The sequence below is a fragment of the Conger conger genome, chromosome 17 (assembly GCF_963514075.1).
Source record: "Conger conger chromosome 17, fConCon1.1, whole genome shotgun sequence".
NCBI classification, from domain to species: Eukaryota; Metazoa; Chordata; class Actinopteri; order Anguilliformes; family Congridae; genus Conger; species Conger conger.
In genome coordinates, this window is record NC_083776.1 from 20913970 (window position 1) to 20936067 (window position 22098).

The window sequence follows — 22098 nt, forward strand, 5'->3', positions numbered from 1 at the left end:
AAAGTTGATTACGTGGGTTTTGGAATTCCCATAGTGCTGAAGACGCATGGTGATAAACCAGCGATATGAGAAAAGAAACCAAAACAATGATTTATAGCCTAATAAAACCAAATAATGTTTTTAGTAATAGAGACAATAGATGATCTTATTTGGAACAATTATTTTCATTTTACTTTTCTGGGCTGGATGTGTTGGAAATACTATTTTAACAGAGGGGTTTTGTAAGGAAAGATTTGTTGTGGACTTCCATGTTTTATTTTATTTTATTAGGCTAGCTGTTCAAACTAGGCCAAAGCAGTACCAAGTCAGATACACTTGATTCACATAATTCCAATTAAAAAACTATTGACCAAGTTGTATTTGCATGACTGACTTTAAAGTAGCTGGCTTCCTTTCACAGTCATTGGCCATCCATATGTCAGTCACCCAAAGCACACAATTGAATGCGAGCAGGCGTCAGTGTAAACAAAACCGTTTAGGAGGAGGGAAGCTGGCCTGCTGCTGCAGGGACCGTTCTCCTGGATTACGCTGCTAATCCCAGGGCAGACGGGGGAACACCTGCACCCCTGTCAAAATTAGAGGATTAGAGAACAAGCTGCGCAAATGAGGGGATGGCACAACGGTCTGGCAGCACGTGCAGGGAACTCTGGGTAATTGGAATCCATTCTGAGTGGCAGGGAGTAATCCTGTTTCATGTTTACCTCCTCTCGCCCAGTTGTCAGGCTACTTACGTTGAGTTGTTACTGACTGTGTGAGGCTAGGAAAGGTGTGACACTGTGCAGTACCCAAAACAGTGACCATAGCAATGTGTGTGTGTGTGTGTGTGTGTGTGTGAGCGGGGGGTCATAACTGTCCTCTGGGGTATTGCCTATTTGGTTATTCAGGGTGGTTTAAACGCCATCTCATTGCTCAATCTCCCTCTTTCCCTCTCCATCCTCACTCTCTCTGTCTTCCTCTCCCTCTCTCTGCGGATCTCTTTTGTTTTTACTGCGCTGGAGAAAGGCAGACCGTGGCTGTAGCTCAGGAAATGGAGGTGGGGGGGTGCAGGGAGGGGTAATGTGAGAGTTCGGACAGCTCCCAGAGCCGTCTGCAACAGGCGGAGGCTAAGGAGCGCTGCCATTTTCCAGCTTTTCCAACAATGTCCCCACTGTGCTTTCCCAGTGCACTCCACATCTCTCTGACTCATACGGTTCTAAAGAAGCAGGGTGGGCCCCTGGAACCCACTGCCCATGAGGTCAGGGAGCCTCTGGATCTGAGACGGTGGGTGTGGGGGAGAGGGGGCACATTCTTTTCCCATTATATCTCCCCTCTCCAGGGTCCTCTCAGTCGAGGTATGGAGGGGGGAACCAAGGAGGAGCGGGGAGCAGCAGACGCATTTTGAGGTTTTCATATCCGGACATCGGATCCCTCCTGACGATATGCCAACGCAGAAAGCGTCTATTTCTGAAACCACTGACTATTATTAAAAGAGTCGAAAATGTAAAATGACATTTCTGAAAGGTATGAAAATGGGTTTTGTGTGAAACGGCCTAAGTAAAACACTGACGGGTATTTTTTAGCCGTTTTGGAGGCAAACGCGGTCGTTTTGTTGTTTTATTTGCGTAATAGACGTGTAATGGGTGGCTCCGCGGGTTTAGATGGAAAACACCACGCCATGCTGATGTCGTGCTGACTCCGGGGTTAACCGGCCGAACGTGGAGGAGCGGATGGAGATGCGACGGTGCTGATTGGCTCCACCGCGCTCCTGGTGACCACCAGCGCTCCATCATGATGTTTATTCTAATGGAGGATAGTTCTCCCTGTGTCCGTGTGGGATTCCCCCAGGCACTCCGGAGACATGCAGTGGGCTAATTGGAGACTGAATTGCCCATAGGGATGAAGGTATGAATGTGTGAATGAATGGTGTGTGGGCCCTGTTAAGGATGTATTCCTGCCTCTCGCCTAATGCCAGCTGCCTGCTGGGATAGGCTCCAGCACCCACTGCGACCCTGACTAGGCATAAACGGGTTAGACGACAGATAGATGGATGGTTGTAGGATGCTGCAACAAACAATTTTTGCATAATGGTAAATGGACTGCATTTTTTTCCCCAAAGTGCTCTACCATTAATGCATCTCATTTACCCATTCACACACACGCACACACACACCATTAGCAATAGGCACCGACCAGCTCATCTGTAGCAATTGGGGATTAGGTGTCTTGCTCAGAGACACTTCCCACCCACACCCGGAGCGGGGGATCGAACAACCCTCCGCCCGCCAGACGACTTGCTCTACCTCCTGAGCTAATATCGAGCTAATATCGCCCCCGTATGTAAAGACTTGATTTGTTTGTCATGGAAATATTCCATCGTGAAATCATGTGCAGGTGGATTTAGGTGCACTGATGGGTCAAACGTAAAATACCAATGGTTGTGAAGTGTAGGTTCAGGTGTGCGTTTGATACTCAGCAAGGGCGTCAAACGGTTTTCACATGGTCTGCACCACAGCCAGAGATCTGTCCTTCTGTCACCGGGCTCAGCTGAAGATGGCGTCCCACTGCGCTCGTCCTGAGCGACCCCTTTACTCAGACGCTTCCTCCCCCGCGGCCTTCTCTCGCGCGGCGGAGTTAATGATGTCGTTAGTCTCCGGGCTTCGCTATAAAGGTCTGCGTCAGTGACACTGATTCCCGTCCGTCACACTCTCCCACTGAATGAATATTTAAGGGGAGCTGGCTGCCCCAGGCATGTTATGTGCAGTGTAGAAGAAACTCAGGCCCTTTAGCACTGAGGCTGGGGGTTTCTGGAGGAATATAGCCTCATTTCTGTCTTTCGCTGCCAGTAAAATCCAAGCATATTTCCACTTGATTTCCTGACAGGCGTTTATAGGAAGTGGCACACACGGTCATCACGGCGCGTATTTTTAGCATTCTCTTGATGCAAGAATGCCTGCTCAGCTTTTGGAGGCAAAATGATTTTTTATTAATGTAACTGGGTGAGTTGTGCTACAGTGGACTGGTATCTTCGGAAAGACACAAAATTCAACATATTAAACACTTGCAAGGCTAAATGACATAGCTGGCTATATTGCCAATAGTTGTGAGTTATAAGAACACAGGAATAACATGGCTACACATTTCTCCCCTTTGTTTGTATTTTACATGTATAGCTTTACTGGAATAAAAGCTATACAATTTATTTTATCCAGAAAATAAACACTAGGCTAGGCTCTAGCGTCTAAACTAGATATAGCATTTTGATATAACTGTCTATGGGACATCTCCAATTTATGTGTACTGAAATTTTGAAAAGTAATTGAAATCATTTATTCAAATCTCCGCTAAACTTCCTTCTTAATCGATCTTGGTATCCAGGGAAAGATAGCGAAAACATGCATGCGCGCTCCATCCACCACCTGTCACGTAAGACAAGCAGAAATGAACCCATTCAGTGCTGGTACACTTTATGTGGGTTACGTTAAAAAATAAGAATAAATTAAAACATATGTTTTTGTTGCATAATCGGTTCAGATTCAGAGGCTTTGTTCAGTAGTTTAGGAGACTTGAGTTTGACTCAGACTTCTGTGACTTCACTGAATCCTCCTCACAGACCAGAATAGAATCATCTGTCCAAATCTGAATGTATGAAGTGCCCCATCATCCTACTGCCCAAACCACCACTTCGCACTGTAAACTGGAAATAACATGTTACATGCTCCGTTCCAGCAGTACTTTTGCTGTGGACTAAAGTTGGATAAGTGTATTGATATAATTTAAACCCTGTTATAAAAGGGTTGCTGACACATTCAAGGAAAGACAAAATTTCATATTTAATATTCATATTTTAAGTACCAGGCTATGATACATAAGACCGAAATATATCGTTGTGTGCTTAACAAATGTTGAGGTAAGCCTACCCAGGATTTGCACGTCTAATATTGTTTTTAGTTTTGAAAACCCATGTTTATTTAAACCTGGCAGACTTTGTTGATTATTGTAAGTATTATTAAGTAGGCAGCTATTCTGGCAAAACAATTTCTGGGAATGTAATCTGCACCCAGCATGTGTATGTCCTGAAGGGCAGAGGATTGTGGGGATTTATTTTCCTTGGCAGGGGTCAGAGAAGGTCATGGAGAATTGACGGGAGTAAGACTGACGCTGCGCTCCCCGCTGCCGTTGAACCGCACACGCTTTATGTGGTGCCTGGGATGGGAACGTCAGGAGAGCTGCACTGAGTGCCTGCCAGGGCTCATTTGGGGAGGAGGAAGATTAAAGGCGGTGTAACTGCCCTTTGCTTTTACTGGATCTTCACCAGACAGAAAACCCAAAGGGTGGAGCACTGTGCCAGCAGGCCAACTGCACTCCACAGTGGAGACCTGCACTGGCCAGAGTACCAGTGCAAATATTATCTCTGCCAGCATCCAAGTGGTCCCATTTATCTGTATTTAATCCCCACTGTACTATTATGATAATTCTTCTTTTTGTAGTCCCCTAAGCACTATGTATTTACCAGGTGAATATGTTGTAAAAATAGCACAATTACCACTACTAAAGGAAAAAATGGGTTAATACTAAGAAACTGAAGCTGAAACAGTTAGAAATCCCTCTCTTATCAATCGATTCAAGTGGCTATCTTGTTGTCAAAGGTTTAGCTTGGTCATAGCCTGAATGTGTATGTACCCCTGTGGAAAGTATCCGTTACTTGGCTTCAGAGGTGTTTCCAAGAAAATATTATCTAAATTCCCAGGAAGTAGGCTAAATTCCTAGGCCCTGTTGAAGTCGATTTTCTGAAGGAGTAACACGAAGATAGCAGGGAGTATTCTGTATACTAAGAGCTCAAGCATGTGGAAATAGTGATTACAACTGTATAAACTCCTGAGGTATTGCCTTGCGGAGCAGATGTGCAGGAATCTGCTCTGTCCGGGGCATCCAGTAAATCTATTTCAAGAATGGCAATGAGTGGTGTCACTCATTGGAGCACCATAGAATTACTGCCCTCAAATCAGCAGGCTGCCTGTTTAAACGGTCACTTTAATGGCACTTTTCCTGTCTAGCCCTGACCGCGGATGCTCATGGGAGGCGAAAGCCTCCAGAGATCACGAGGCTTTGTTAAGGTTTCATTCACAAAACGTCACCCTATACCACGAGTCCATGACTGAATGAGTGTGTCTCTGTAGCACACATTATGAGTCAGACTTCTTCACTGTAATAAACATCGCTGTTCACTGGAGACTGTGAGCCCAGAGGAGAGTCAGAAAGGGGATTTGATTAAAATATCATATGGCCAAGACCTTGTAGATTAAATGGCCTATAGAGGATAAGGGAGGAGAACCCACCCTTTTCTGTTTAGATAAAAGCCTGTTCAGAACAGGTTTATAATGAAGGCTTGTTTCACTTTTGTTTATAAATTACTTTTTACGATCCGTATAAAAATAAACCACATTTCTTGTCAAGCTCTCCAGTGTGAATTGACCTTGTTAGGTTCCTGTTCCTCAGATGCAACCAGCCACAGTATTCAAGTATTCCTCTTCTCCAGTTTCTGTCTGCTGTAACCGTGTTTTTCAATATTTAAACATGGAATAATATGAAAAGAATAAAAACTTTATTTCAGTACTGATGATGATGATTGATCAAAAATATCACAATAATCATTTATCCTTATGTAATTTGCAGTTCTGTTTTTTCAAGTAATGCTGGTCCTTTTTCAGTACTTTGCTACATTTATGCTGTGTTTGTATAAGCCGATGACTTAATGCATGACCTAATGCACTTTGCCTTGGATTCATCTCTAGACACAACACAGCAGTGCTCATTTTGCCTCTTTTGTGTTAGTCACACAGTTCTGCTAAGGCTAAGCTTATCACAACACCCTCGTCTTTTATTTTGTTGCCCTCACAGCTTTTGAAATCAAAGTGATAAGATCTCAGATTCATGAAAGAACAGAACTTGGTGCTGTTAAAACTGAGACAACGGACAAATGGGTATTTTTGGGTTATCTGATTGAGGGATTGAAATACAGGATATCATACAAACTTCATATTTGCTCTCAAGAGATAAGGTTTAATAGGGCCTTTCAGTGCTCTAGCTTAGGTCTTCTTACAGTATGTGTGTGTATGCAGCATGGAGCTGTTAAGCACTGATTGTTTCAATCTTTTTTAAAGGCACTTAAGGGTGGAGCACTTTTATTGTTTGAAGCCAAAACAAGACAACTGTCTTTGGGGGAGTTCCACGAGGCAGATGTTGTTTGCACTTGGTCAGAATGGAAAAACGTGTTCTGAGTAAGAAGGTTCTCTCATTCCCTTCACCGTTTTACAGGCGTACGGGCGTTGAACTTAACGCACTCTCATGCTGCCAAATGCCATTGTGAAATGTAGCCTACTACATTCTAACCCGCCGTCCACCGCATGCTAGGTGGGAATGCGGGATGGGTGCTGTGGAGAGCTGGGTTTGACCTGCGTGTTGCCAGAACGTACCGTGTGTACTGCACGCACACTCTGTAAGACGATTTTCTGATTATTGATGAGCTTAGAGCAAAAACATGAAGGCCGCGACCATTTGTCATACCGCTCTTTACACTAGCCTATGTATTTAATCATTTTGGGGGCAGGCTGTAGCCTCATGGCTAAGGTGCTTGACTGGGACCTGGGAGGCCACAATAACATCAGTGCAGCTGTTGGGCTCATGAGCAAGGATCCCTAACTCCTCATTGTTCCTGGGGAGTTTGTCCCTGCTTAATCGAATCAATGTGAGTCGCTTTGGATAAAAGTGTCCGCTAAATGACTGTAATATAATGTCATGTAATAAAGGCTTGTTTGCACTTTGGCCTTATACAGTGTGAATCTCAGGCTATAACTACTTCCCCGGTCTAAAAGATTGCGGTGACGGATATGTTAAAGGACAAAATGCTCAAGATAACCATTTAAAATCTTAAATGTTGTCCGTAAAGTTTCCTCAGTGTGGTGGAATGAAGGAGGCAGACTTGCTTGGAGTAACGCGGCCTGGCCCGTTGTTGATGCTCGGCTGTTTGCGCGCACACAACAGGATCTCCCTCTCCCTCTCCCTCTCCGGAAGCGGCCAGGGGATTAAGTGGTGTTGAGCAAACGCTGTCGATGCGGCTCATTATGAGAGGGTCAGAGCTCGTCTCCCAGAGAACTGCGCTCGCAATGACCGCTGTAATCAGCGCTCGCCCGTTCCCCCGCGTCAGCCTCAGCTTCTTCAAAGAGCCCACGTCCCCGGCCTCCGCCTGCCACCGCGTGTCGTGTAGAGAAGATGGCGGGTGATTAGTCCGGGGTGGTCACAGTTGAAGGTCTAGGTGAAGCTGGAGCTTGTTGTTTTTGTGCTGTGTTGTTTGGTGTGGATATGGATACTGTTCCCTGGTTAGTGGGGCAGCCTATAGACTAGTGGCTGAGTTGCTTGACAGGAACCCAGAAGGTTGGTGGTTCACACCCCAGTGCAACCACAAGGCCCTGCAACCCCATATTGGTTCTGAGGGGATTGCTTAGTCTAATCAACTGTAAGTCGCTTCCGATAAAAGCATCAGATACATAAGTGCAATGTAAGGTCACGATGCATGTGTTTAATCACTGTATGATTGACTCATGTTCATGACTGTTCCTCCTCTGTCCTTCCTTTCAGAATTCCATGAACCTTCCTCCAGACAAAGCCAGACTGCTGCGTCAGTACGACAACGAGAAGAAATGGGAACTAATCTGCGATCAGGTGAGAGTTTATTTCCGTCTTTTAGAACATCCCTGCGCTTCTAGTCGCTTGGTGAAGGGTTTGGGCTCATCATCTGAGGTCTCGGGCACGATTCTGAAGTGAAACACTGCTCACAAACCCTTGAATAATTTAATGAGATGAATATCTGATCTGATAAAACGCAGCATATTTCAGTCACCTGGGATACGCTGGGAAAAATCAATGAGATTCCTACTCTTCGTAATGGCATGTCTCATGGATCCTCCACTTTGCAGTGAAACAGTCGTAAAATCAGACGCATCAATCCGCACTCCTGAAATGTTGCCTGGCAGCAGAACCCAGCAGAAGCCCCTTATGTTTGAGAGACCGCGACCGCGATCGATTTCCGTCCCGCGGCCCACAGCGGTCTGCACAGAATTCAAACCGGCACGCTCCCGCCACGGGCCCCGGGGCCGGACCACACCTGGCGCGGAGCCGTGCGTTTAACAGGCGGAGATTTGTGTGGAGACGGGGTGAGACGGGGTGCTCCCCTCTGTGTGCCGCCGTGGGTTCTGCTGCTCTGAGCACGGGGAGCCAGGGGGACCATAGTCGTTGGACCGTATCCCTCAGTGTACAATAACCTTGCCATAGTCTATTCTCACAAACATATATCCTTCTGGATATTGTGCTTTACAGAAAATGTATCAAAGGTGTAGCAAAGCATTCAATTATTTAGAAAAAATATTATTCTATTACTATTTCTGCCACCGTAAAGGCCGACTTCAGCTCCCGAGAATAGGTATGTTTTCGATGTCATATTAATAGCTTCTCCGAACATCTTTATGTATCCATGGTAACCATGACGTAAGGAAGGTAGAGTGTAGGATGTCTGAGAGACGCACGTCCCTGTGTGTATATATATATATATATATATATATATATATACAAAAAGGTTTTTCCTAGAAATATTATTTTGGTAGATTGAAACATTGAAAATTTATGAGGATATATTTGATATGAAGGACTTTCAGAGCGAAAGGGCTCAGCATTGAATTCAAAGTCAGGGCTCCAACACCACCGAAAGCACCTCCAAACACCGTGCTCCGGGCAGAACGTGTGAGGCGGGGGATAGGAAGACTCCGTAAGTCAACAGAGAATCGTTCCCAGCAAAGAACTAAATCACATGCGCCATGACAGGAGTCATAACTAATGCTTAGAGAGGAATTCTCTGACCTTTAGAAGGTTCTTTTTACCAAATTAATCATGATTGTTGGTTTTACTCGGCAGCATTATTTAATTTGAGAAAAATGCTTTTATTTCTTGGTTTTAAAGGGACTGGTCTTTTTAAAAATGAGAGGTTAGTGACTTTTATTTAGCTATTTGAAATGGATTGAATGGACTGGTCTTGATAAAATATGAAATGACAAGGTATCTTCAGTGTGACTGAATATCTGCGCACAGAAGCTTCTAGAGCAGTTAGTTTCTAACTTAGTGACATGGAGGGCCGAGTGTATGCTGGTTTTATTCCTACCTCACTTGATTATATATTTTGTTAAATTATTTGCTGAATTAGGGCTGTAGGTTTGAACATAATGTATTTAAAGCGAAATGTGTTATTTGTGTTGTCTAAATCACACCTGTTGCTTATATTCTGTGCTTGAATGCAGTTAAATACCTATGGCTGAATGAGTCATTGGAATCAAAGGCAGCATTAATTGGTGGGAATGCGAGCCTGCATTCATGGCCCTCCATGGCAGTGAGTTTGAGAGCGCTGATCTCAAGCTTCTCGGTGAGGCCCGCGTTGTCTCCAGTGCAGCGAAAGGCAGCCCTGCGTAAGTCTGTGGGCTTTATTAATCACAGGCGTCCCCAGCAGTCTGTGTGAGATTCCCGGCTCTCTCTCCTCTGCGCTGCACCACGGTCCCCCAGGAGCGGCGAGATTTCCTGAAGGCTCTGCACGCACACACACACACGCACACACATACTCACCCATACACACACACTCACTCACTCTAATTACCGGGACTGTGGCCTGCTTTCGATCTGCCGGCCCCGGGATGGAATCCTCTCTCCACAGGATATTACATAAGCGCCCGCTGCTGCAGCGTGTTAACCCCCGCCGTCCCAGGCGCTTTGAGCGCAGCCCCCGCAGGTGCAGCGCGCGCGGAACGTTCCGGCTCGGCTCCGCGCTCATCCTCGGCGTCGGCCGCAGACGTTTGCGCGCGCTAGAGCGCCGTCGTCCGCATCCTGCCGCGCTTCCTGCCGCGCTTCCTGCCGGCCGCGTTTCAGTCCCGCCCGCGTTCCGCTTTCTCCTGTCAGCGGCGGTCCCTGTGCGCTCCTCGTGGGGACCGAGTCTTCCTCTTCTCCAAGCCGCTGTCCTTCCTGTTTTTGAGTGCGATACGTGCTCTGGCAGCAGTGAGATAAATCACGTCTCACACACAGAGAAAGTCTTGCACGCAGAGAGAAAGTTTTACACACACAGAGAGAAAGTTCCGCGTACACAGAGAGAAAGTCTCGCTCACAGAGAGAAAGTTTCAACAGGCAGAGAGAAAGTCTCGCTCACAGAGAGAAAGTTTCACAGGCAGAGAGAAAGTCTCGCTCACAGAGAGAAAGTTTCACAGGCAGAGAGAAAGTCTCACTCACAGAGAGAAAGTGTCACAGGCAGAGAGAAAGTCTCGCTCACAGAGAGAAAGTGTCACAGGCAGAGAGAAAGTCTCACTCACAAAGGGAAAGTTTCACAGGCAGAGAGAAAGTCTCGCTCACAGGGAGAAAGTTTCACAGGCAGACGGGAAGTCTCGCTCACAGGGAGAAAATTTCACAGGCAGAGAGAAAGTTTTGTAGGCGGAGAGAAAGTTTTGCACACAGACTCGAATCTTTTACACAACTTCTCCCACCGCAGTAGCCGCGATCCCACAATGCCCTTTGCGAGACGGCCGGCACGCGGAGCAAAGCCGCAGGCTGCGTCAGCCCTGTCTGATACAACCGTTCCAGCGCGGGACTTTCCACAGCCCCGCTAATCCCATTACGTGAATGTGGAACAGAGTACAGGAAGCGAGCTCTCAGCCCGTGGCCTGGCCCTGTTGGCACGGTAACGGCGCAGAGTCCACCGGGCACTGGAATAGAGGCGTGACCCTCGGGAGCACAGACGGGGTACAGAACGGGCCCCTGATGTAGGGCGATGGAGCGCGTCATCGCAACATCAACAACGATCGACAGATACCAGTCTCCAGCTCTCACAGTGCCTGTGCACCCCTTCCAAAGGGATCTTGCTTTTTGCCGCTCTCTGACTGGAGGCAACTCCACACAGCACCCTTACTGGCAGTGCTTGTTTAGGGGGCTTTCCGTCTGATATCGATCACTTTCTGACCTCACCCTTTTAGAATGTGAGGATTTTGGGTGGGGGGAGGGGGCCCTCTCTCATGAATGGTTGGTTATTCTGGTGAATCAAACCACATTCTGACACTCTCTCATACAGGTTAACATGTAGGAAAACATTCTTTCAAATCTAATAGAGTGAGGTCAGAGTGATACCTCTTTGAATAAATTCTGCTTTGCACACACCCGCTCCCACCAGGGCGGGTAATGCAGCCTTACTGCACGTGCCCAGTCAGCAGAAACTGGAGCCGTCCACAGCCCTTCTTATCATGGATAAAGAGAGGTCATGATTATTCATTTATCACATTTTCATGGCCGCCTAGTGGGATGATGAGAATGTCCATTAGCATGTATGCGTGCCAACATACTGTATGAATTATGGCACAGCAAGTTGACTGTGGAAGCACAACTTCTCCTGGCTGGATTAGTATGGGTTTCTTCTTTTACAGGAAGTATTTTTACAACCATGTTAAAGATTATATTGTTCCTTGGCGTAGTTTAAAAATATGATAAGTCTGGTAGTCTCCTCGTAATACAGTACATTTTCACCTGCAGAAGCGAAGATGCATTCCTTTTTTCCTACATCAAACAACTAAAAGCAGAAGTTCTCAGATCTTGAATTAGGCTCAGACAATGGTAAATAACTGGTATTGTCTCCCTTTATCGAGTAAGTTGAAAGTAGTTGAAAGTTGAAAGTAGTTGAAAGAAAGAAAGTAAATGGTTTTCACTTTGTTCTCCTCCTCCTCTGTTTCTCAGGAACGGTTTCAGGTGAAGAACCCTCCGCACACGTACATCCAGAAGCTGAGGGGTTATCTGGACCCAGCCGTCACTCGGAAGGTGAGAGTGCGGGGGAGAGACCTCTTTCCTCAGCTCAGGGTCTCTTCCTTCCTCCCTCCCCCCCCTTTATGCCAGGATATCCCTGCTAGGCCAGAAAGCCCCTGTGATAGGCCTGCAGCTGGATGAGCAGGCCTGTTCTGTTGCAGCTGTTCTACACACTCACCGCAGGGATGCTAAATAGAAGGATGGGAGTGTGAATTTAGGTTTTTCCGCTCGTGTGCGTGTGTGTGTGCGCAAGTGTTTGTGTCTGTCAGTGTGTGTGTGTGTGTGTGTGTGTGTGTGTGTGTGTGTGTGTGTGTGTGTGTGTGTGTGTCTGGGCGTGTGAATGTGTATGCATGTGTGTGACTATACCTGTGTCTGCATGTCTGTGTCTGTCTGTGTCTGTGTGTGCGTGCGTGTGAATGTGCGTCTGTGTGTGTGTTAATAGTATGTGTGTTTGTCTGTCCCTTTCAGTGTGCGTGTCTGTGTGCGTGTCTGTGTGCGTGTCTGTGTGCGTGTGTGTGTGTGTGTGTGTGTGTGTGCGTGTCTGTCTGTGTGTGTGCTCGAGTGAGACAGGTTGCCAGGAGATAGTAAGACCCCCGGCTCACAGAGACAGGAAGGGTGCTGTGAAATGGAGTCGACTCAGACAAACAAGTCAGCAAAGAAACGCTGCCAAGAGCCGCGTGAGGCTGCACAGTGCGGCCTCCCTGTGACGTCATCCCGGCCTGCGCACTGGGGCAGTGCCCTCCCTCCGCCGCGAGACCCGCCGTCTCCACGAGCACGCGGGTCTGAGAGACTGCCGCTCTCCTGTGCGACCGTGTAGAACACTGTTATTATTCAATGTGAAGCCTCTCCCTGCGTCTAGCAATAGGCAGTCGCGACCTGTCCCTTTATGATGTAGGCCTATTATTTAATCTTCTGAATATTTTACGCTCAATAAAGTGATTTTCTCCCAGACGTTCCCCAGAAACCAGAAAGGGTAATGTGCCAGGTATGGCGTGTAATGAGGGAGGCTGTGTGTCCGTGGTTATATTTAAGTCCTCGAGACTCTCCCCCCTCTCTGAATATGGGCCTGGATGATGTTAAACACGCAGGGCTGAGTGAGGATTATCGTCCTCCTCAGAGGAAGAAGAGAGGGAGGCCTCTCCAGTGGTTTCAGGAGTCCTGTGAAGAAAGTCAGATGTGAAAGGGTGGGTGGGTGGGTGGGTGGAGGGATGGGCAGGGCTTCCAGAAAAGGAGGCGTCTTCCCGGAGGAGGAGAAACGGCCAGGTCCCTTTCAAAGGGTGTCGGCGTTTCCCCCGGCGACAGCTCCGCGATTTATAACGGGCTTTTGCGTCTGCGCCCGGGCCCTTTTGTTTACGCGCCGGCGTCAAACGCAGGATCGCCTTACTGAGTGAAACCTTGTGTCGTTCTGGAGGACAGACCAGTCCACCACAGCCTCCATCTTAGAGCGGGGGTGTGTGGCTGTGTGAGGAGAAGGCGCCCGGGTATAGTAGTTTATTTTCGTGACGTTTGGCCGCACCGCCAAGTCGTTCTGTGAGAAACCTTGCGGATTCTCCGTAGGCCCATCTCCCCGGGGAATGCCCACTTCCAACAATAGCCCTCATGTCCCACACGGAGGTCAGTAACTTGTACAGGGAGAGAGAGGGGGAGAACTGGGGGGAGGGAAAGAGCGAGAGAGGGAAAGAGTTATGCTTTTACATTCCTGTTCAACCCCCTTTTCTTCAGACTCAAACAATCGGCACTTTGTGCCTCTGTGAGGCAGCCCCAGGTCAGTGCCTCCGCTTTACATACGCAGTCCGGAACATTCCACCGCCGGCCCCCAGCCAATCAGGAGGGGAGGAGGAAAGGATCATTCCAAAAAGTCCTCAAGAATGTCTCGGCTATTGATTTGTTTCCAGGATGACCCCTTTGAAAGCGTGCTGTCTCTCCCTCTCTTTCTCCCTCTCTCTCCCTCTCTCCCTCTCTTTCTCCCTCTCTCTCTTCCCCCCCTCTCTCCCTTAGTCTTGTTCTCTCTCTTTCCCTCTCTCTCTCCCCCCTCTCCCCCCTCTCTCTCTTACTCTCTCTCACTCTCACTATTTCTATTTCTCTTTCTCTTTCTCTCTTGCTCTCTGTTTCACTTTCTCTCACTCTCCTATTCTCTCTCTCCCTCTCCCTCACTCTCTCACTATTTCTCTCTTTATCTTTTCTCTCTCGCTTACCGTTTCTTTCTCTCCCTGCGCCTCTCCCTGCAGCTGGTAGTAGTTATAGGGGAGCTGTGCTGTAAGCAGGGGGCAGAGTCTGCGCGGCTACAGCTAGCATGTGACTTCCACACAAAGACATAAAAGAGCTCCTCCTCGATACAAAAAAAAAAACACAACACAGCCCCGCTCCGTCTCCATCCACCCGCGTGTCGCACGTACCAAGCCCCGGCTCTCCCCTCGACCGGTACACAGACACAAAGCGGCTACACCACCTCCGCGCCGTGCAAAACGTTCACTTTCAGCCCTGATGCAACGATTTCACTCCCTGTCATCAGTGAAAAAAAAATATCATCTTTTGAAAATTGTACTTTCGGAGAGGTCGATTTTGCTTTGGCCGTGAGCGATCGTGCCTCTCTCGCTTCAGACGAGTAGTTTCTCTTTTCCCCTTTTCATTTGTTCGGCGGATAGAAGCACGTGCTCCTCAGTCGGTCCGGATGATTTTAGTGAAATAACATAATGGCGGGATGGATTCTGTAACCTGCAACTCTCGCAAGCGTAGCCTGTACTGTGTTCTGCACGTGTGCACAGAATTGTGTTCTTATGCGTCATACCTGTAGATTGCAGCCTTGTGTGTGTGAATTCTCCGGTCTAAATAAGATGGAGAATGTACCGTTTCACACCGGTGCCATAAAGTTGATTCACGTGCGCTTTTCCAGTCTACTGGCTCACCATTAGCTCTGATACTCCCTTCCTTCAGCCGCAGTAACCATGGAAACTGCACAGGAGCAAGACTGAGCAGTGTGTTTTTCATATACCATCACAACCCAAATAGACATCATTTAACTGAGGTCACTTTATCAAGCAAACAATATTCACTGCATGCACAAAAATATGGAAGAGTACAGAGACGGAATATGCAACAATGTCATTTGGTTTCGCGGTTATTTTTGTTCGAAGAGTAGCTAAACGTGAGGAATGGTAGCAATATTGCAATTTGTAGGATCACTGCGAAATGTCTAATGCTTTTGACTGCGCAAATGCTTTAAGCCGGAGCTGAAATTCAAATGAACGTGATATGACATAATTTATGCATATCTGTTTTGATTTGCATGCAATGATGTACTGTTGTGGCTCAGTACACACAGAAATAGAGGAGTCACCATGCTGTCTCTTCGTGATTAAGCATCTTGAGTTGCGTGCCCTCATATTTACAGAGCGCTACTGTTTGGAAGTATTCCATTTACTGCTTTCCCTCTGCCCCAGTGAGGTCATCCAGCTTAACCAAGCTGGCAGGGATATCATGGGCTGTTATCGTGATTTAACACGGAAGGGTCAACCGTGGTTTAACAGTCGTTCCATTTCCCCCCAGAAATTCCGCAGAAGAGTGCAGGAATCGACCCAAGTGCTCCGAGAACTGGAAATTTCTTTAAGAACCAATCACATCGGGTAAGTAGTCAACCAGTCTCTCAACACCACAGTTGCCTCACAATCCAGATGAGAGAGAGGTTTCTATAGTGCGGTCAGGCATTGATTTGATCAGTGAAAACCGTTCTCTCCCCTTTGAACGCTTGCCAGTGAAAATACTTTTTTTTCCAGGCTTGGTCCACTGAGGGGATACAGTCATAGTTTTGATTTGGAGTCTGTGTATTTGATCTGAGACGTGCTCATAAATGAAAGAGAATTGCTTATTTTAATGTCCTCCGCTTTCAGTTTATGTATGATATCTCATTCATTGTTGAGGTGCTGCAGTTAGAGTCGACAAGGCCAGCATCACATCAGAGTTTAAGTATGGAAAGTGCTCTGTTTCAGAAAATAGGTTTTGGAAAAGCTGACTTTTATGTCATAAGGTTGTGTGTTATTTAAGGCTTAAGCACAGGCTCTATGTGAGAACTTTGCACTGACTACTAAGCCAAGTAAACAAAGTGCTTTTAAACACAGACCACTGGAATGGGACACTCATACTGCAATGAGATTACATTTTCCCATTGTTGTGCCATGGAGCCAGTCGGTCAGATCACATTAAGATGACATTAGCATTGCAGATAACCCGGTCAACACAAAACGTTCTCACAATGTTGCTGCCATGTAGTGGTAACGTTATAACATTCCAGTCACATTGTCAGAACATTTTGTGATAGCTGGGTTATTCAGTATTCATTGAGGGATAATGGCGATGTCAACAAACAAGAAACACATTCTTGAAGGGGATCTTCAGCAGGATTGTTAAAGATAGCCGTGCTTTAACTGTCACGCCCCTGTTTTGCGGAACTCTCCGTTTCCGTGATCGAAGAGCCAAGCCTTTTACTTCCATAAGCATCTGCTTTTAATCAGCTAAAGGCAGCGTCCAGGTCTGATGTCATCAGAGCAGTTAAAGAGCCCAGATGCATGGTGGGAACAGGGAGCAGAATGTGTGGGGGTGGGGGGGTGAGGGGGCGGAGGGCAGTGCTGATAAATGGGGCAAGGTCACTGGCCCATCTCTGTGAGAAACAGGAAGGCCACAGTGAGGGAGGCCTGATCCAATTCTATTACACCACTGCCAGGTGCAGTTACACAAGACACTCGCAGTGTGTCAAAAACAGGCGATCTCTCACACACCAAAGACATCATCCAAGAAAATGTAAAAAAAACGAAACAAAACCAAAGCTTTCGGGTTACCAAGATGTCAATCTCAGATCAGAGGTATTGCGGTTTGTGCGTTATTTTGAAATGTTTACGAAACAGGCTTTAAGAAAATATTCTTCAAAAGCCGTTGGACCTGAAGGAAAAAGCACAACAGTGAGGGGAGTGTCTGGGTCAGTGTTCTCACACACACACACACACACACACACACACACACACACACACACACACACACAAAGCAGCGATGCAAACCAAACAGACTCCTTTCATCTTGCGCTGATGATTTTTCATGAAAAGCATTATCGCGTCTGTGTGTAAGACTCCCAGAGTTGGTAGAGAAAGGTACGAGGCAGGAACTGTAAACAATAATTTTACAATTTTATTCTGGAGCAGGGGAGTGTTCGTTGGGAGTGTCCGTTCACACAAGAAGATCTAGGCTGTTCAAAGTCTCATTATGGGCAGTCCCTCTGAGTATTTATATCATTCATATCACAACACTCCTGTTTACTTTCATCGTTAGCTAATCATTATTTGTTTCTCTAGTCTCACAAATAAGTTTAATGAGGTTAGATTTATTGCTTCTGATTGAGCTTGGACCTCACCAGTCCAGCTCTCCTCATATTTAAACCAGTGTTAGTCATTAAGTGTGAACTGCGGATAATATCGATTACTTAGATGTTAATAAAAATACACACATAATATACAGTGTGGACCAAAAGTCTGAGGACACTTTCAAGTCAACATTCACGTTTTATTCATTACGAAGGTATAATGCAATTATGATACTCCAATTACACTTCTGTTCTCAATTACAATTTAAGAATCTATTATTGAGAACCAAGAGAGCTTAGGGTGGAATTCCCACAGTCACTGGAGCTGAACCCAGTCGATTATTTGTGGGAACAGTTGAAGAGGGAAAAGGCCAAATATCAGCTAACATCCACAGATCATCTATGGGGAGTGTTAAGAAAGTGCAGGATGAGATGGTGGATGGGGTGTTGCACAAGCTGGTGGAATCGATGCCAAGCAGAGTGAAGGTGGTAATCAATGTGAGAGGCTGACGCTAACAAGTACAGTCCATTTCTGACTTTCTGTAAATGCCTATACAATTTTTTACTTGTATTATTAGAAATAGTCTATTCTTGAATAAGAATTGTAAAGTGAGTATAATAAGCAAGGTTTTAGTGATGTAGTTGGTGGATCGAGTTGCTGAAAGTCTTTTGGAAGTTCACAAGGGGTTGTTCTCAGTCGGAGTATGGTTGGGTGTCATACCAGAACCGTGGTACTGGAGGCCTTGTCCAGAAGAAACAAAGGGCTGCTAGGTCGAAAACCTCTGGCTCTCAAAACGTATGACAGTTCCTCAGTCCAGTTGACTGGGATGTTGAATGTGGTTCTTCACCCATTGTAGTGATGCTTACAGTAGTAACACGTTGTCTTTGTTTTGAAGCTGAAAGGGACCATTGCTACCACCTCACATCCTCAATGTTTTATTGCATGTAATCCCATGCAGTCCATTTAGAACATAATCACAACCAGACAAATGGAGTGGGTCCACAAAGAGACACGGAGCCTTTCCGAAACGGCTAATTAAACACGCTGCTCGACAAATTATTCTACCCTTCATAAATATGGAAAATGAGATCCGAAGCAGCAGCTGAACACGCAAACCGTTTCTCAATAGAGCGAGGTGACGTTTCTACCTCACCATTTGCAATTCAATCCGAAGCCATTAAATCTTCCCTCCGGCAGGCCAGTATTGCGAAACGTATAGGTGTGCGGATGTGAAAACGTGAGTCTGATCATCTTGAAAGTGCGTTGGCAGGGAAAGCAGCTCTTGTGTCTCTGCGCTGGTGAATTCTGGGATGGCACTGGAGGCTTTGAAGAGTCTGTTTCCCTTCATTAGTATTCCCAGGAACAGTAGGAAAAAGCCACAGAAACATGGAGCAGAAAATAATCGAGATTTGCAAAGAATACTTGTTTTTCAGGGTTGGGGAGAGGGTCCTCTCTTGTCTTCTGAGAATGTTCCAGAATTACCAGGGAGCGAATGATACCTGCTTGCCAGAAACAAGCATCCATTTTCCCTGTGGCAAATGTTGCAAAGGGTGGTCTGGAACACTGAGATTCTCAAACACTCCTGACACACTTACACTGCTGCTGCATTGCCAGGCAATAGAAATGGTTTGCACAAGCTAGTTCATTTGCCACTGTTGCTAATATATTGTTGGATCTACAGATAGCTGTTACGGTTGCCACCAACTGAAATGTACCGACCAAAATGCAACCAGAATGCTTCGTGGTTAAACATCATCTTGTTGAAACCGATTAAAACCTAATTTGGTCAACAATGAGAATCTCCTTATTTTGCTCATTGCATTGCTGCCAGTGTTAGAAATCTGGAAAAGATTATGTTACACCAGAACATATTTTCCATACATAATTTCATTATCTCTATTAAAACTAGATTACTAGCTTGCTTTTTTGTGAAAAAATTGTGGCATCACAGAATCTCGCAGAAAATATATTTCCCCTCAATCCCTATTTTTTCCATATTTCTACACCAAATGTATGACTGTACATTACCTATATTTTGCTTTGGGATGAGCATAGGTAAGGTTTCTCATCTAATACAAACTTTATTTCAATCTAGTCTTTTCTGGTTTGTGGCAGCAAAAAAGTTTTCCACCTCTGACTATCTTGAAGGCGAATAATGTACAGTTGTGTCTAATGACGGGCCATTTCCTGCATGTACACTTTGATGTTCTTATGTGGATGTGTTTTGAATATTGTTTTACTCTTTTTATATTCCTTTTTAGGTGGGTCAGGGAATTCTTAAATGAAGAGAACAAAGGTCTTGACGTCCTGGTTGAATATCTCTCTTTTGCGCAGTATGCAGTCACGTAAGTCTCCCTTATTATTGTTGGCACATTTGTAGGCCTGCTTTATCTATTTATATGTTAAATGCATCTGCACCCATTCATCAACAACTGCCAGTCGTGGTAACACGGAGTAATTTTTGGTGTTGAGAAGTGCTCCCAAGGCATTTTATTTTGTTGTACATGGTTTATTTAGGTAAGTCACAAGGTTTCCATTCTGACCCAAGACCATTTTTTCCATGACAGTTTATTTCCTCTGTTCATTTATAATTAGTGTTTCCCCTTTTTAGTTTACCCTTATAGTAACAGTACAGTAAAGGACTGTATTCAGCACATTCTGTTTCCCAAAACAGTATTTCTGATAAACAATTAAAAGCCTGGCTATGGGCCACAGTCATGAATGGTTTTTCCCTGGTTCTGTGTACAGACCCGAAATGGTGTTCTTCTCAAGGATACTTCTGAAATCCTGCCTCTGTAGACCGGGAAACATAAGCACACACCTTTAGTCCTTTTAACAAAGCTCACCAAACCGAGAGACCAGTTTGGTACTTGCACTGAGTACTCCACTTATTGTGGAGTATAAGTGCTGGTCTTTGTAAGAAATTGTACGAAATTTTGTCAGCTTCACTGAACACAAAATTATCCACGTTGTGCTTCCGTGGGCTGTTGCATTTGTGGTCTTCCGAATTTGCTCTGTTTACTGTGTCATTTAATTTGTTTCCTGATTTGTCTCTCCCCCCTCCAGGTTTGACTTTGACAGCTTAGAAAACAACATGGATAATGCAGTAGACAAGTCCAAACCCTGGAACCGCTCCATTGAGGATCTCCATGGAGGAAGCACCCTCCCCTCCCCTGTTGGTGGGAATGGTCTCTCCCGCTCCGGACGGCACCCCTCGCTACGGTATGGACTGTCCCTCCAATACACAAATACGTACATACTTGAAAGTGTCCACATATCCATTGGCCCTTTACCATACATGTCAATAGGAAGCCCTCCATTTTGTAATCTGTATGACGTGTTGAAGGTAATAGTACTTGTAATTGACATATATGGGGGAAAGAAATCAAATCAGGTGTTCCACATTATGCTGATAGCTAAACTGTATCAGTGTAATTCGGTATGTACTGGCGGTGAGTGTGCATGAACAGCACATGATTGCTGAAAAGCCCATTTCTGAAGTCATGAGGCCTTTAAGTCTTTAAATGGCTTAGGACAGGGCTGGGTGTTGCAGCGGTGGTATGGTAGACTGGTTATCCAAACATTCCTCTGGGTTTACTGACTCATGCAATGACACACGGTGGCGTTTTGTAACACCAGTGGGACTCATTTCCACTGTTTTTTATACTCTGGAAAATCTTATTTAAAAATCGATGTCCATACCTGACAGAGTTTTGGTTTATTGAGAAGAGTTGCTGTTCATTTTTTCAACAAGAGAGCAGACTTAATATCTTTTCATGTTCTCAACTTTCATATTGTATTTTATTTGTAATGCAACTGCATTTACTGAAAGAAGATGCTTCCATTTAGTCACAAATTCCAGAATCATTGTGTCAAAACCTGCCTTTTTGAGGACTGATAGTTTTGAGATGCATGTTGATTTTTGAATGGTGACAGACAGCTGGCTACTTAATCATGAAGGAATGCTGGACAAAGAGCTCTGTTAATGCAGTTTGAATAGCACATTATTTTGTTTTGTAGTTATACAAAGAATGATGTATAGTTTTCACATGTCCGTATTTATTAGTACTATATAATTTACGCGGCTAGCGTTTCAGGTTACCGGTAGGTTCTGTTCTCAAGGGCGCTAACTGCTTCCTCCCAGCAGACTTGCAATCCTACACCTGACTGCAGTTTAATAAATGTTTATGGGTACTGCCGCAGTCTGTGGCCTGTGAATGAGCAGTGTTTGCTCACAGTTTGTGTGGATAACTGTGTTTCTGTCCCTACATTCTTTTTCTATAGTTTCTTCTTCTGTGCTCCCATCTCCAAAAGAAGGCAGGTTACTCTTTCTCTGTGGCTTGAAATCCAAATTAAATAGCCAGTACCCTTTTCCCTGTAAAGTCTGCCTCGCCACAGACACTACTGTAGATGGCAGTGCCTCTGATAAACATTGTGTGGTGATGGATAATGTAGCCCCGTTTAGCCACAGTCACATACACTGTAGAGACAGACTGTTCTGTCACTACACAATTGTATCCCTTTTTGCACTCTTGCTGATTTCTGTCTTGTGAATTGTATATTTCACATGCAGTATACCTGTAAATTTGGCCCACAGTGGCAGCAAAGCTTATTATTTGAAGACCAGCAGACCCTATTTGTTATTTTTTTAGATTTTAAGTATTTATAATTAATATCCTCTAAATAAGGTGTTTAATGTGCATTTAATTTTATTAAAAATGATTAAACATAATGTGCTATTTAACAAGTCACATCAAATCTGATGATAAGACTGCTCTTTGTATTCACTTAATTGTTACATTTATCCCAAATGTTTCCAAGACCATAATCATAAAACAGAGAGGAAAAAATTAAATAAAAAGTGCAGGTCGTAACCATAAGGATATAACTGCTGAAATCA

At 45.4% G+C, this 22098-nt stretch overlaps 1 protein-coding gene across 3 annotated transcripts in view; it reads left to right on the forward strand.

Moving 5' to 3' along the window:
• The window catches only part of fmnl2a (formin-like 2a), a 60018-nt gene that overhangs the window by 18064 nt on the left and 19856 nt on the right, over positions 1–22098 (forward strand). For all 3 annotated transcript variants that reach the window (XM_061227207.1, XM_061227206.1, XM_061227208.1), the window contains exons 2-6: positions 7615–7698; positions 11785–11865; positions 15397–15473; positions 19460–19543; positions 20265–20420. In XM_061227207.1, coding sequence (XP_061083191.1) covers positions 7615–7698; positions 11785–11865; positions 15397–15473; positions 19460–19543; positions 20265–20420 — 482 coding nt within the window. The remainder of the gene's footprint in view (positions 1–7614; positions 7699–11784; positions 11866–15396; positions 15474–19459; positions 19544–20264; positions 20421–22098) is intronic.